The sequence below is a fragment of the Podarcis filfolensis genome, assembly GCF_964270895.1.
Source record: "Podarcis filfolensis genome assembly, chromosome: 16".
NCBI classification, from domain to species: domain Eukaryota; kingdom Metazoa; phylum Chordata; class Lepidosauria; order Squamata; family Lacertidae; genus Podarcis; species Podarcis filfolensis.
The window spans coordinates 30,295,507-30,311,720 of NC_139620.1; the positions used below are offsets into that span (position 1 = coordinate 30,295,507).

At 46.7% G+C, this 16,214-nt stretch overlaps 1 protein-coding gene and 1 long non-coding RNA gene across 44 annotated transcripts in view; one reads left to right on the plus strand and one right to left on the minus strand.

The window, feature by feature from the left end:
- The window catches only part of ARVCF (ARVCF delta catenin family member), a 594,486-nt gene that overhangs the window by 104,585 nt on the left and 473,687 nt on the right, over nucleotides 1-16,214 (minus strand). For all 43 annotated transcript variants that reach the window (XM_083589903.1, XM_083589899.1, XM_083589871.1 and 40 more), the window contains one exon: nucleotides 11,616-11,799. In XM_083589903.1, the coding sequence (XP_083446029.1) occupies nucleotides 11,616-11,799 (184 nt within the window). The remainder of the gene's footprint in view (nucleotides 1-11,615; nucleotides 11,800-16,214) is intronic.
- The window catches only part of LOC310751485, a 113,886-nt gene that overhangs the window by 92,098 nt on the left and 5,574 nt on the right, over nucleotides 1-16,214 (plus strand). The gene's annotated exons all lie outside the window — the stretch shown is intronic.

Consider the following 16,214-nt stretch of genomic DNA (forward strand, 5'->3'; position numbering starts at 1 on the left):
AGACAAGCTAAATCGGGAGACGCTCACCCAGCCAGCTCTTTCCCTCAGAATTGAAGATTTATTGCTTCACTCCCGTCCTCCCCCTGTCAGTCTGGAGACCAGCCCCTGCCTCGCACCAGGGGGAGGATTTCCAAAGGAGGCGGCGGCAGAGGATATATGTTGCGGCTGTTACCGTGTGCTATTATCACGCCTGAAAGATGGGGGGAGAGAGAGAGGGAGAAAGCTTACAGAGTAATTCATTCTGAAGGCTCTAATTCCCAAACACTTTTCTTTGGAGAAATGCTGTACATTAATCATGATTAATAGGCAAGCAGGGACCGTGGCTCGCTCATTTTGACACAGTTATATTCCACCCCATCCCTCTAGACTCCCACCTTCTGCTTCAGCACTGACACCGAGACATTATCACAGTTTCCTCTGACCAGCAATGGTGCTCCATGGTCTCAGGGTGAATCCCTCCCCACAAGTCCTGCTACTTGGGATCCTTGACAGGGCAAGGATCGAACCCGGGTCCCTAGCAGGCAAAGCACGTTTTCTGTCCTGGCACACAGCCTGAGGCACACGGATGAAGCTGACCGCAACAGAGGCACTTGCTGGTAAGGCAAAGTTATGTCTGATAAAGGCACAGAAGAACACAATGGGAGCTGTTGTCTCAGATCGGTACAGAAGCCTTCTGCCAGAGAGTGCTGTCACTCAGTGGAAGAACACCTGCTTTGTGTGCAGAAGGTCCCGGGCTCAGGCCCCAGCATCTCCAGGTAGGTGCCACGGACTGGTTCGATGCAGAAGAATGGTGGGACAAACCAACTGGGGAACCACCAAGGGGAGAAGGCTCAGGTCAAAGGCAGAAAATGGAGAGGAGCCTAACCCTCCATCATTTCTCTGATGAAAATTGGGGCACCCCATTCCACAATGATAATTTTATCTCTCACATCTTACTGGGTTGCCCCAGTCACTCTGGGCAGCTTCCAACAGATATAAAAACATAATAAAACATTAAACTTCCCTATACAGGGTTGCCTTCAGACGGCTCGGGGGTCAGATAACTCCACACTCCCCAACATTTCTCCAGTGAAAACAGGGATATCTTGTCATGCCCTCCAACATTTCTCCAATGAAAACCGGGATATCTTGCCATACCCTCCAACATTTCTCCAATGAAAATAGGGACATCCTAAGGAAAAGTGGGACATTCTAGGATCAAATCAGAAACCAGGATGGCTTCTCTAAATCAGGGACGTCCCTGGAAAATAGGGATACTTGGAGGGTTTGGAAGACTGGGCCAAGATGTCAGAAGCTGAAGAGGCAACAGGGCTTAGTGAGCTGGGAGAATCTGTGGCAGAGAGCAGTTCAGAATCAGAGAAAGAAGCTGAAACAGGATAGTGGGATGAGGGAGGCCAAGAGGCAGAGATGAGTCCAGTCATGGGTGTTTTTAACCTCTGTTCAGGTAATCCTGTTTCGGGTTGGTTGCATCTTTTAATTTTACTGGCTTTTATTAAGGATGCTGTGCCTGGTTTTACATTGAGAGGACTTCTGCCCTCAAGCATAAAAAACACACGCTTTAGGCCACACCCACACAATACATTTAAAGAATTATTGGAACTTTTAAAGGAATCCCCATAATGACATGGTTGTGGGGGCATTCCACTCACCCCTCCATACAATTCCTCAGGAAGAGACCACATGATGTTGTTATCTATCGTCACTTCCTGGAAGCATTTAAAAGGCACTTTTTTGTCACACGGCCACAAAGCTGCTCTAAGCAACATAAAAAGTTTAAAAGGAGAAAGAAGGGGGGGGGGGAGGAAGGAAGGATGAAAAGAAAAGAAAAGAAAAGAAAAGAAAAGAGGCAGCCCTTAGACCTCCTTATAAGTACAGATCCATGCGCAGTTTTCTCAATTGATTATGCAGCTTAATCCATAGATCAGTATTCCGATCCATTCATGTATCCAAGAGGGTGTGAAATGAGGAGGCTGACTCGAAAATAAGGAACGAACTGGAATTCTCTATATATTTAAAGCACTATGACACAACTTCCAAACAGTTGTGGCTCCCCCCTCAAAGAATCCTGGGAAGTGTAGTTTGTTAAGGGTGCTGCGAGTTGTTAGGAGACCCCCTATTCCCCTCACAGAACTACAATTCCCAGAGTGGTTTAACAATCACAATCCCTCTTCCCAGGGTATCAAAGCACACATGGGGCCCAAGACAATAAATCAGCGGTTCTCAACCTGTGGGTCCCCAGATGTTGTTGGACTGCAACTCCCATCATCCCTGAACTCTGGCCTTGCTAGCTAGGGGTGATGGGAGTTGTAGTCCAACAACATCTGGGGAGCCACGGGTTGAGAAAGGCTGCAATAAATGAATACAAAGCGAGTGAGAGATTCCCTTCCGGGGCAAACACTCGTCGTTTTTGTTGGGACTGCAGTTTTAAACCGCCTCCCTTTGTGCCACTGCTCTGACCCGGATCAGATAAAGAAATATATCCATACATTTAAGATCCTGTGTGGCTTGGGTCCTTTTGCCCTAGCTAAGAGAGAGAGAGAGAGAGAGAGAGAGAGAGAGAGAGAGAGAGAGAGAGAGCACATCCAGCTAATTTGCACAGCGCTGCAAGGAGTTTGACAGCCCCTGCCCACGTGCCACGACTTGTTGGGCAAATTTCATTAACATTGCAACTGAAATAAAATAATAATAATTTGAAATGAAAAGTATCTGTGATTGTGGAACAGACGTGCTGAGAGCTGGCACTGCCGAGATCCAAGTTATTTTAAAATTCCGCAATTCTGAACAATCAGACCTATTCTTCTCTCTCCCTTCCCCTCCAAACACCTTCCCTGGTGCAATAAAATTAATGCAGCCCCTCTCCACTGAGATTGCATCCTTCCAGTGGGAGAGAAATCAAGGAGGAGAAAAGGAACAAATCAAAACATGTCAGGTTTTGTGTTTTTTTTTTTAAAGGTGGAGCATGCTCTGTAATTTGAAGTTAGTGTCATTCATCAAAGATTGGATCCCTGGGTCTACCCTCCATGCCAGAAATGGTAAAAAGGGAAACTTAACACGCAAGCCAGACAGACAGATGGCTGCAAAATTTATTCTCTGTTGGTGTTCGCCATGCTGGTGGCAGGCTTTGTGTCGCACAGCAGACAGAGCGGTTTATTTATCGCACCAGGCCGCCATCAGCATCAACAGACTTAATAATCTCAAGCCCTCGCAGGCAACAGCAGCCTGTGTTTGCAAACCAAAGCATGAGGCAATGGAGAAACTGTTCCCATTTTGCAGAAAGGTGGAATGAGGCCCAGCCAATTGAATTCAGGTGAAGAGCCCATTCACTCGTAGGAACAACGGCTGCATTCGCGTGGCATTTTATTCCATTTCTCCGACATTTCCCTAACTGTTCATTTCCACATTGTATCTGAGCTTTCACTCAAAGTGAAAGCCACTTCCAGAAAAGTAATTGAATCTGTTTCGTGCTCATTTCTGTGTTATTTGATTTCAGGGCGTGGGGTGGGGGAATCCATTTGCAACTCTCTTAACTCAGAAAATTGTGGGAGGAAAGCTATGAAATTTGGGGCGGTATATGAGTGTGCAGTTCTTTCTGCTGTTTTTATGGGGGAATCATAGGGGAACAGAATGGTGCATTTGCAGAAAGGGTGGAGGAGAAGCAACGTTGTCCAATGACATTCATTGTTGTGTCATCATCATCATCACCATCATCATGATGTATTTATACACCGCCCACTCTGGGTGAGTCCCAACAGAATACAGTGGTACCTCGGGTTACATATGCTTCAGGTTACATACGCTTCAGGTTACACACTCCGCTAACCCAGAAATAGTGTTTCAGGTTAAGAACTTTGCTTCAGGATAAGAACAGAAATCGTGCTCCGGCGGCGCGGCAGCAGCAGGAGGCCCCATTAGCTAAAGTGGAGCTTCAGGTTAAGAACAGTTTCAGGTTAAGAACAGACCTCCGGAACGAATTAAGTACTTAACCCGAGGTACCACTGTATCAAAGACATGATAAAACATCAAACATTAAAAACTTCCCTAAACAGGGCTGCCTTCAGATGTCTTCTAAAAGTCAGACAGTTGTTTGTTTCCTTGACATCTGACGGGAGGGCCTTCCACAGGGCAGGGTGCCACCACCGAGAAGGCCCTCTGCCTGGTTCCTTGTAACCTCACTTCTTGCAGTAAGGGAACTGCCAGAAGGCCCTCGGAGCTGGACCTCAGTGTCCGGGAAGAACAATGGGGGTGGAGACGCTCCTTCACACCTTGCCCCCTGCTGTGAGTAAATAAACAAAGCCACAGAGCAGAGCTGCTGAAGGTGTGGCAGCCTGCAGGCCACGGAAAGAGATCTAGAGGTCCGCATTCGGCTCAAGGGCTTGAAGTCCCTCATCCCTGGAATATTCAAATGGCCCAATTCATTCTCCTGACAAACATGAGGCTTCTTTCCAATCCTTAAGAGACAATATGCAAACCTGCCTAGATTTGCAGCTCCGCATTCAGCGCCAAGCAGGACGCGGGTGGCTCTGTGGGTTAAACCACAGAGCCTAGGACTTGCCGATCAGAAGGTCAGCAGTTCGAATCCCCGCGACAGGGTGAGCTCCCGTTGTTCGGTCCCTGCTCCTGCCAACCTAGCAGTTCGAAAGCACGTCAAAGTGCAAGTAGATAAATAGGTACCGCTCCGGCTTAGTCATGCTGGCCACATGACCCGGAAGCTGTACGCCGGCTACCTCAGCCAATAAAGTGAGATGAGCACTGCAACTCCAGAGTCGGAGACGACTGGACCTAATGGTCAGGGGTCCCTTTACCTTTACCTTTATTCGGCGCCAAGCACGAGTATTTGAAAGCAACGTGTTATTCCTCACACTAGACCTCCACATCAAATTCAAGAAACCAAAGACCTCTGCGGTTGCAACAACCCCCCAAAGCCCCACGTTAACAGAAAAGGAAATTCTGCTGAACTACCCATCCCTTTTGTGTCTTGGGCTGGGGGTGGGTGGTCTTCCGAAAGGAAAGCCAAAGATTGCTTGCCGCACAAGGGAAATTCTTTGCTTAGACCATAACCACCGAGGTTCCCTGTTGACAGGAGGGCAGGGAAAGAAACACCGCAGCATAGATTAAGCCAACCTATTAATGATCAGCTTAATATTTCTGCAGCATCTGGGGGAATCTAGTTTCCTTTCCCATAAACCTTTTCGCCCTGCCACATCTAATAAGGTCTTGCACTGTGGTGATAAGGGAAGGAGGGGGGGAATGTTAATAAAATAAATAAATAAATAAATGGCCGCGCCTGGACCCCACTCTCTTCCGGGACCAATGATCATTTCAGTAACGAGGCACCTCACACCACTTTTCATTACTTTCTGCATTTAGAAAGTGGCTCTCCGGGGAACGGCAGAGTGCAATGCAGAGACCGCAAGCCCAAGGAATGGAAATGAAGGAAACATTCCGGAGGTCCGCATTAATCAGCGACAACGGGTCTGAAGAGCACTTCAGCGCTCATCAAGGAGCTCCACAGCTCCTTTTATTAGCTTTGAACGAACTTATTCGCCCTCGCCGTAAAAACCGAACGATTTCAAAGCACGGCCAGAAACAACAACAACAACCGACAACACTTTGCCTTTTTATGGACTTTTGCTTTATGGCGAAAGCTTCCCAGGCCCCGGAAATGCTAAAAAGCTAACTCTCCCAGATCTCACCAGCTGCTTGGAGAAATCTTGCTCACCTGTGGACATTCCCAACAAGACACCATCTCCCAGGGCTGGCTCTGCTGTTAACCCACCCATTCAAACAAACTGCCAATGGATGCAAGAAGCAGCTGGCTTGCCGGCGAATGGCGCTGTTCTATTTATGTGCTGTAGCAAGAAATAGCTGCTGCATAAATCATCTCGAGGTACCAGCAAGCCTCCGAGCTGTCTCCGGGCTAACATTTCTTTGCCTTGGAGTGATGCGCCCATGATATCATGGATGCACAAACTCTAAATCTCAAAAAAAACTTGCTGTGCTAGCAACTTCTCTGTTTAGGAAGGTGTGACGGGCAGTGATGCGATGCCCCAAATAGGACACTTTGTTGTTGTTTCCCCCCGCCCCAAAAAAATAATATTGCTTTTCAACATTTATCACAAAAATAACATAACAAAATACGCAACAACAAGAAAACACACACTACAATAAACTAAACACACAAGAAGAAAACAATAGCTCTTCAAATATCCAACTTTCATCTCACTGATGACTGACTTTCATTATATCACCTTTATAACAGTTCTCCAAGTTCTTATTTCTAATAATATTAACTCCTTTCATTTACTAACCCCTTCTCCTTTATTAATATTCTAATCCTTAATATTTACTACCACGTATCCTTATTCTAGGGATGAAGGCGCTGTGGGTTAAACCACAGAGCCTAGGACTTGCCGATCTGACGGCTGGCGGTTCGAATCCCTGTGACGGGATGAGCTCCCGTTGCTCGGTCCCTGCTCCTGCCAACCTAGCAGTTCGAAAGCACACCAGTGCAAGTAGATAAATAGGTACTGCTCCAGCAGGAAGGTAAACGGTGTTTCCGTGCGCTGCTCTGGTTTGCCAGAAGCAGCTTAGTCATGCTGGCCACATGACCCGGAAGCTGTACGCCAGCTCCCTCGGCCAATAAAGCGAGATGAGCGCCGCAACCCCAGAGTTGGTCACGACTGGACCTAATGGTCAGGGGTCCCTTTACCTTTATCCTTATTCTACCCCTAAGCCTGTTTGTTACTTCCAAGGATTTTCTGTTTATCTTATATTACCAAATAGGACACTTTGTTGGCAATGCAAGTTCCTTTTAGCCAGTATTAAGGGAGGCATTTAAAGCCTCGCAGGCACCGATCCTTGACATCACAAAAGCGTAGACAGCACATTGCCATATCTGCATTAGAAAACTGACTGGAGGCTGGACCATCATGGTACAGCTGAAGCAGTGCCCCACCTACCTCAGCCGGTCCTCAGCCAATATCCACCTGCCTGCCTTTTCCTTTACAATCAATCAGTGGCCAGTTCTGTTGCTCATGGGCTCTTGCGCCACCTACTGTTAGTCTTCCAGGCTTCTGCTCTCTGAGTCCCAATGGGCATCAAGCAGCAATGAGAAAGCTTCCAGCTAGACTGGTGACTGGGAGTGGCCGCCGAGACCATATAACACCAGTCCTGAAAGACCTACACTGGCTCCCAGTACGTTTCAGAGCACAATTCAAAGTGTTTGTGCTGATCTTTAAAGCCCTAAACGGCCTCGGCCCAGTAAACCTGAAGGAGCGTCTCCACCCCCATCATTCAGCACTGAGGTCCAGCTCCAAGGGCCTTCTGGCGGTTCCCTCACTCTGAGAAGTGAGGTTACAGGGAACTAGGCAAAGGGCCTTCTTGGTAGTGACACCCGTCCTGTGGAACACCCTCTCATCAGATGTCAAGGAGATAAACAACTATCTGACTTTTAGAAGACATCGGAAGGCAGCCCTGTTTAGGGAAGTTTTTAATGTTTGATGTTTTATCGCTTTTTAAATTATTATTAATATTCTGTTGGGAGTCACCCAGAATGCCTGAGGAAACCCAGCCAGATGGGTGGGGTATAAATAAATTATTATTATTATTCCACATGAGGCCAAAAATTACTCTTCCCCTAACTTGCTAAACGTTCCATCTTCAAGGCTATCTACAGAATACTTAAGACACGGGCCCTTCAGATGGTGTTGGACTCCAATGAGCCATTTCAAACAGTATCATACCACTTTAAACAGGCACGACTTCCCCAAAGAATCTCGGGAACTGTAGTTTGGTAAGGGTGCTGTTCCCCTCCTGGGGCTACAGCTCCCAGTGTTCCCTGGGAAGAGGGGTTTTGGGGAAGCTGTAGTTTGTCAAGGGTGCTGTAAGTCGTTAGGAGATCCCTTGTTCCCTCTCCTACTGCTACAATTCCCAGAGTGGTTTAACAATAGATTCCTCTTCACAAGGAACTCTGGGAACTGTAGTTCTGTTAGGGGAAGAGGAGTTTCCGAACAACTCTCAGCACCCTTAACAGGATTCTTTTGGGGAAACCGCAGCTGTTAAAGTGGTATGATACTGCTTTAAATTTATAGTGTGGATGGGGCCCAACTCCCATCAGTCTCAGCCAGCATGGCCAATGACCAGGAATAATGGGACTTTTAGTTCAAGAACATTGGGAGGGCCAGAGGTTCCCTATTCCTGATATAAGGGAAGGGACACATAGGAGAACAAGCTTTTATCTGCCGTTCCAACTTTTTTACCACGTGTGCTTAGAAGGAAGTCCAAATGGATCAAAATTTTATTAAACGGTCACAGACCAGATTAACTCGTACAGCTAGTCAGCAAAGCATAACACCGGAAAAAACAAAGGACAATTTCAATACAGATTAGGCCATAACAGCAATTTAAAATTAGACAGCATAAATAAAATTAAGTATTTGCCTTCGGCTGCATATTGGCATTGGAAAGCTCTTGTTTCCTGCGCCTAATAGCGGCTACACAGAATTTGGCAACATTGATCGTAATTTCAGGAACCTTATCTTCTACCAAGGCTCTCATACGTTGGAGTTCTGGTTCATTTTTAAGCTTTTGTAGAACTGGGGCAATAAAGGTCAGGCGTAGATCCTCGTAGTAACTACAGTGCAGCAATACATGCAGACTTGTTTCCACTTCCGATGAGCCACATGGGCAAACACGTGACTCATATGGTTTGCCCTCATATCTGCCTAGCAGCAGGGCAGAGGGCAGAACGTTAAATCTGGCCAGGGTAAAGGAGTGTCTGTACTTAGGTATTTGTAAATCAGCCAGATAATTTGCGGGTGAGAACCCTCTCCCAAAGTCTCTAATTGTGGCATGTTTATCCATTTTGCCCATATGACATTGCAGCTCTATGTCCCTAATGCGTTGAAGCACTTGACTTCTGGCTCTCTCATATCCTGCCGCTATCAAGATCTGCGGGTCCAAATGGATCCAACAGGGCTTACTCTCAAGTAAGGGGGCTGCGATTGAAGCCTTATTCTCTTGCGTGTTGTTTCCCTTTAATATTTGTTGTAAGTCACACTGAGCACCTCATTCGAAAGGAATAAATGCTTTATTAATCAAAATACAAATTTGGCATGGAGAAGACAGTATCAGCCTACTGGCCTCAGCCGCATCCTAAGACCCACGAGGTGATCCTCAGCTGTCGTGATTAAGTTTGAGCTGATGTAAGTGTGTTTTTCAGAAACTTATCTCCATTCGAGGAAGTCTAAAAATAAACATTCGTCTTTTTTTTCCTTGCGTGGATGATCAATCACAAATTTACCACTGCTCTGGCAGTGTTTAGAAGTCTCTGTTATTAGAAGATGCCTAAATTTGAGTTCTGGGAGCACAAGAGAATCACATTGGATGCTTTTTGGTCATGAAGGCAAAATTTAAAAAACACAAGGGGAGTCTGGAAATGAGATTGGCCAATATTTACTCTTTCTGCTGAGACACTATCCTGGCATGTGAGAGAAATGCTACAGATAAGGGAAAGACAGGTCTGTTTCCTGATGCTTGCGGAATTAGATTTTTGTGAATTCCTGTATGAAACATCCTGATCCAGGATTCAAATCACCACATAACCTTGGGCTAGTCAGTGCCTGGCCTAAACTACCTCACAGGGTTGTTGTGGAGATTACAGGAGGAAAGCGAGAGCCAGGTAATTCACCTTGAGCTCCTTGGAGGGGAAAAAAGTGGGATATAAATGCAGCAACCAATTAAATAGAATACCCTTAGCTAGCCACTGAAGTCCACTCTGTTCACTGTGGCTCTGACACATCATTCATAAAACCTGGCCTAACCTAAAAATGGCACATATGGAGAGACAGGAGTTCAAAAACGTAGGCAAATGTTTTGCACACATTCCGTCTGGGCTTGTCTGGAAGGCAGGGGTAGAAATTTAATAATGTACTGCTTTTATTTGTAAAAGTACAGGCATAACCACCACCAGCCCCACTCACACATGACTGCGTATACGGCCGTGCTGGGAAATAAGCAATTAATGTCATTCAAACCCAGAAATGGCGCGAGAGAGCTGGAGAGTCCCTGTGACTTGTGAGGAGACCCAAAGAGGACATCAGTGAGGGCAGAGGAAGCCCCTAAGAGACTGGAGGTGCAGTGGCGTTTTGTTTCAGCTGCTCAGCCTCCCCAGGTAACAGCTGATGCGCGGACAAGTGCAGCCACGTCCTCCATTTTGATTTTGATTGGGGATAGAGATTTTGATCTGGATTGGGGATAGAGTAGGAGAGAGAGAGTTGGAGAGAAAGTGCGTGTAGAGGCTTTTCAGAGCATGCGCCTCACTTTATGTGATTTCAGTTATGTGCGCGGGAGCCCTTAATGTAACCCCCTATAAGTGGGTGTGTGTGTGTGTGTGACACTTGTATTTATCTAAAATTATCAGGGCAATGTGCACACAATAAAAGACATTTAAAAGCAGTCCGAAACAATGACTGGCCAATCAAGGAAGTCTGAAACAGCTGTAAAGACCTGCCAGCAGCATGAAAAGGTCTTCAGGATCCAGGAGGATCAAAGAATGGGACAAATTAACATTATATTTGAAAGACCGTTGTAAACACTTGAACTCTTTGGCAGGTTTTAAATAACTCTTGCAATGTTACACAGACTTTGGATACAATGAAGGATTGGAAATTGGATGGACTTATAATACGTAGTTTAAAAAGTTACTTTAAGAACCCACGGAGTGGAGGAGGGAAGTCTTGAGATTCGCATGACCTTAGTGATCAAGCTGGGGTATCAAGGCTCAGGCAGCTACTACAGGGAAACCTGGATCTAGTATTATCTACCATAGCTGTCAACTGTCCCTTATTTGGCGGGAAACTCCCTTATCCCAGCGCCGTGTCCCACTGCTGTTCCGGATTGATGATGTCCCTCAAATTTCCCGGGTTTCATGCTCGCCCGGCAAGCAGCGGCTCGGGGTCCTCCGCTGCGAGAGAGAGAGCGCGCACAAGCTACCGCGTCTCCGTCTCTCCCTTTCCCCCCTCAGGGGCGTGTGGTGAGGAGACGGGTGGCGGCGGGCGGGCAGGCAGCCCCTCTCTCGCGAGACTTCTGCCGCGCTGCCAGGGGAAGCCGGAGGAGGCTGAGGAGGCGGCCTGAGGGAGGAGGAAGAGGAGGGGATGGGGAGGGACGCAGAAGGGTGGTGCTTCAGCGGCCACTGCGGCGCCGCAACCGCCTCAATGCGGGCTCGTGGGTGAGAGTCTCTCTTCCTCCCTCTCTCTTGGGCGGGGAAGGGCCGATGGAACTCCTCGCGCCAGGACGACGGCAGCCCCGACGTGCATAAGCTAAGCAAAATCCCTTATTTTGGCTGCTGATCCCTTATTTTCAAGGCTGCTGGTCCCTTATTTTGAAATCTGTAAGTTGACAGCTGTGATTATCAACACAACATTTCTGAACACGTAGAATGGAAAACTTGAGGTGTAACAGAAGCCAAGACTTTTTAAATGTTTCGTTACTATCTCTTTTTTGCTCCTATGCATATTCTGGGCAAAATGTGAATCTCTAACCATTCCCCCCTTCCTGCTTTCTTCACCTTTCTTCACCCCACCCCAATTGCCGCAATCGCCCCGCACCAATCTCACCTCAGACATCCTGACGTGTTCTTGAAGACGGTTGTCCACTCGGCGTCTCGAGGCTTCGAGTCTTCGTTTGGCTCGTTCTCCCAACCGGAATGGGGGATGATCACTTCGTTGGTCAGGGTCTGTAGACCGTGGTTAATGATCACCATTTTGAGGGGCTCGTAGGAGGACAGGTTCCAGAGGGTGCCTTGAAGAAGAGAAAATGGCAGCGGAGAGTCATGGGAACCTGTGTTGCTAAGTGGCTGTGGAGAATATTATTCAAGCGCAATCTGGTTCAAGGATTACAGCGAAACCAAAACTGTGTTTCAACTGACTATGGTTTGTAACAGCAACATTTCACTGGTTTCTTGGGACTGCTGCCTTTCTGATCTTTTAACCGTTGGTTTGCAGCTGTCTTACCTATGCTAACAGCACTGCATAAGTGTGAGTATCCATGCAGGTGTTCAGTAGAGCTGGGAGATACCTGGCTTTCAACATCGCAATATACCACTAGCTAAACATCGCAATATAATGACATACAGTGGTACCTTGGTTCTCAAACACCTTGGTACTCAAACAACTCAGAACCCAAACACTGGAAACCTGGAAGTAAGTGTTTTGGTTTGCGAACTTTTCTCAGAAGCCAAACATGCTCTATTTTGAGTGTTATGCTGAGGTCTGTCTGTTTTTGCGGCTCTTTTTTTGTGAATGTGAGGAACCCAGTTCACCTACTGATTGATTGATTGATTGTGTGACTGCAGCACATTGTTTATTGCTTTCATTTTGTGGACAATGGTCTCGTTAGATAGTCAAGTTCATGTTAAATTGCTGTTTTAGGGGTTGTTTTAAAAAGTCTGGAACAGATTAATCCGTTTTGCATTACTTTCTATGGGAAAGCACACCCCGGTTTTGAAACGCTTTGGTTTTGGAACGGACTTCCGGAACGGATTATGTTTGAGAACCAAGGTGCCACTGTATCACAATGTCTGAAATAAGGATGTAGAGTCATTGGCTAACTGACTTCACAGTTTTCCCCACATTGTGATTTTTGCATAGCACACACACACATCGTGATTAGTGATGTATTGCCAGGTCAAAAATGATGAAACCGATACCACAATATGAACTTCAAACCAGTTTTGCACAATATATTGATATATCGCCCAGCCCTAGCGTTCAGACCCTTGACCAGAGGTGGAGAACCTTTTTCATCCTGATGGCTGCATTCCATTCCGGGCAATCGTGACAGTGTGGGTAGGGCCAAGAGCAAAAGTAGGCGGAGCAACACATGTAAATATTGCCTTTATAAAATAGATTAGCTTCTGCACACAGCCCTCTCTGTCCTCTACCTGGGCAAGCAAGAGGCATTATTGGAGTGCAAGGACAATTTCCAGGCAGGCCAAAGCAACAGCAACCCGCTCCAGGAGGGCTACAAAGCAGTGTTGGTGAGTAGTGTGGGCTGGGGAGAATCCCAAGGGCCACACAGAGAGGTGTAGAGGGCTGCATTTGGCCCCGGAGCCAAGATTCCCCACCCGTGCTCTTAAGCAGGGATGTACGTAAAAGCTGGCAACGTTAATTCACGAAACAATGAAAACAAATCTACAGTAAACTGAAGTCTGGGTTGAAGGCGCTTAGAACTACAGTCTTACCTCATGTTATGTTTGCTTCAGGTTGCGCGTTTTCAGGTTGTGTCCCACGGTGACCTGGAAGTAACCCGTTTCTCCGCTCGTGCATGCGCAGACGCGCAAAATGACGTCACGCGCATGCGCAGAAGCGGTGAATTGCGACCCGTGCATGCTCAGACATGGGTTGCGTTCTTTTCGGCTTGCAAATGGGCCTCCAGAATGGATCCCGTTCGCAACCAGAGGTACCACTGTAGTGAGTTCTGAAATTCATCCCCACCCCTCTCATTCCCTCTCCCCTCGCCCTCTTCCAAATGTTATGGGGAAGGACCATTTCTTAATGGTGCAACATCTGTTTTGCATGAAGAAGATCACAGGTTCAAGTTCTGGCACCTCCAGGTAAGGCAGGGAGAGACATCGGAGGGCTGCTGCCAATCAGTGTAGACAATACTGAACTAGATAGGCCCCAATGGACTGACTTGGGATAAGGCAGCTTCCGATGTTCCCTTCTTCGGTTTTTGATGACCTTCCTGTTTATTTGCATCTCATTCCACAACTGGGATGCTCAATCTGCATGTGTGATTTATCCCAGTCATATAAGGCAATAAATTTGAATGCATAGGTCTGTAAATCTGTGTTTATTCCTGCTGTATATAAGCAAAGAAATGCCCATCAGTTTTCTCTAAGCTTACAGGGGGACTGAAAGGTGTAAATATCAAGAAGCTGTAATGCAGACCAACTTTGGGTAAGCCTGTCTCTGTCCTGTTCTTTTTTAGGACAGACAATAAATTTCTTGTCAAGCTCCCTGACTTGTTTGCCTTCTGCAGGTCTGAGCCAGGGGTGGCTAAACTGTGGTTCTCCAGAAGTTGTTCGATTCCAGCTCTCATCCGCCTCAGCCAGCGTGGCCAGGAGCCTGATGTGATAGGAGTTGTGGTTCAACAACTTCTGGAGAGGGCCACAGGTTAGCCACCCCAGTCTAAGCCACCAGTGGCAACTGGCTTGTGTTTTCATAGGATTGTTTCATGTTGTTTTACCTTATTTATTGCTCGCCACCTTAGGCATCAAACCACAGAGCCTAGGACTTGCCAATCAGAAGGTCGGCGGTTTGAATCCCCACGACGGGGTGAGCTCCCGTTGCTCGGTCCCTGCTCCTGCCAACCTAGCAGTTCGAAAGCACATCAAAGTGCAAGTAGATAAATAGGTACCACTCTGGCGGGAAGGTAAATGGCGTTTCCATGTGCTGCTCTGGTTCGCCTGAAGCGGCTTCGTCATGCTGGCCACATGACCCAGAAGCTGTACGCCGGCTCCCTCAGCCAATAAAGTGAGATGAGCGCCGCAACCCCAGAGTCGGCCACGACTGGACTTAACGGTCAGGGGTCCCTTTACTTTTACCTTTCGCTATGGTGCAATTAATCGAAAGTGTCAGCACTCACGCACTGGAACTCCCTGCCTGTTGACATCAGGCAGGTGCCTTCTCTATAGTCTTTTCTGGTGCCCACTTAAAACATTTGCCTTTTGGCAAGCCTATCCAAATATGTAGAATGGTGACGTGTGTTTAGGTTTGCTTTTTCACTTGGCATCAACTATTATTATTTTGTGAAGGTTTTCAGTACAGTGGTACCTCGGTTTTCAAACGTAATCTGTTCCAGAAGACCATTTGAGATCCTCGAAAACTGAGGTGCAAAGGGTGCTTTGAAGTATCGACAATTATCACCTGACGTCATTGCGGCATCAGGTGACTGAAAGTTGGCCCCACCCATCTGTCACCTTTGACCCATGAGTGGTAGAGAAGAAAGGATCTGGCCCACTGGCCAGAACTGGCTCCCAACCCCTTATTAAATACATAAATAAATACATGCCTAATCTACATTTCTCGTTGCAGATCCTGGGCTATACTTTGCTCCCAAGATCTCCATTTAATTCTTTGCTGTTGCTTGGAATCGAGATTGTAAATGTAAACGCTTTAAATGCACTGCCTCCAGTGAGATTGGAGTAGGGAGGGAAAGCAAGAGAATTAGATGCTTGTGAGAGTCGCAATCTCTCAGGCTTGGTTCCACCCCAGTAAAACAGCACAATAATAATAATCTACTTCCGAGAGTAACTGTCAGGATGGAGGAGGGAGAGACGGCAAAGTAATAACGCCACCCCTCCCCCAAAATTGCTATATAAATGCTAAGCAAGACCCATGAGCATCCCAAGTGAAAACTCTCCATTTTGAAATCCCTCTTTTCTTTACTTAGCATGCTGCAGGGACACCCACAACCTGCAAAAAAAAAAAAAAAAAGAGCAAGCTCTCAGCAGAATTATGTACCTGAGACCTAAGTGGCCAACTGGAAATTTAATCGGCGATGCCAGCTGAAAACTTCCTAGGGGCAGGCCAGGCAGAAAGTAACCTTTCCAAAAGGCCACACATTTCCCCAAAGCTAATATCAAGTCATTACTTGCCAGGTATTTTTGATTTTCAAAATAGGAATTCTCACGATTTTTGTCTACTAAACAGTTGAAATCAACTACAGTAGTACCTCAGTTTTCGAACGTCTTAGAAGCCAAATGTTTCGGTTTTCGAACGCCAAAAACCCGGAAGTAAATGCTACCATTTTCGAAGGTGCCTCAGAAGTCAAATGGCTTCCACTGAGGGGGTTTTTCAATTTTCTCCAATGAATTTTCAGACTGCCCTTTGCACCTCAGATTTTGAGTTTTTCAGAACTCGAATGGTCTTCTGGAACGGATTATGTTTGAAAACCGAGGTACCACTGTACTGAAAACCTTCGCAAAATAATAATAGTTAATGCCAAGTGAAAAAGCAGACCTAAACACATGTCAGCATTGTACATATTTGAATAGGCTTGCCTAAAGGCAAATGTTTTAAGCGAGCACCAAAAAAGACTATAGAGAAGGCACCTGCCTGATGTTGATAGGCAGGGAATTCCAGTGTGTGAGTGCTACCACTTTCGATTAAATACACCATGTTGTTGCTGTTTAGTCGCTTAGTCGTGTCCGA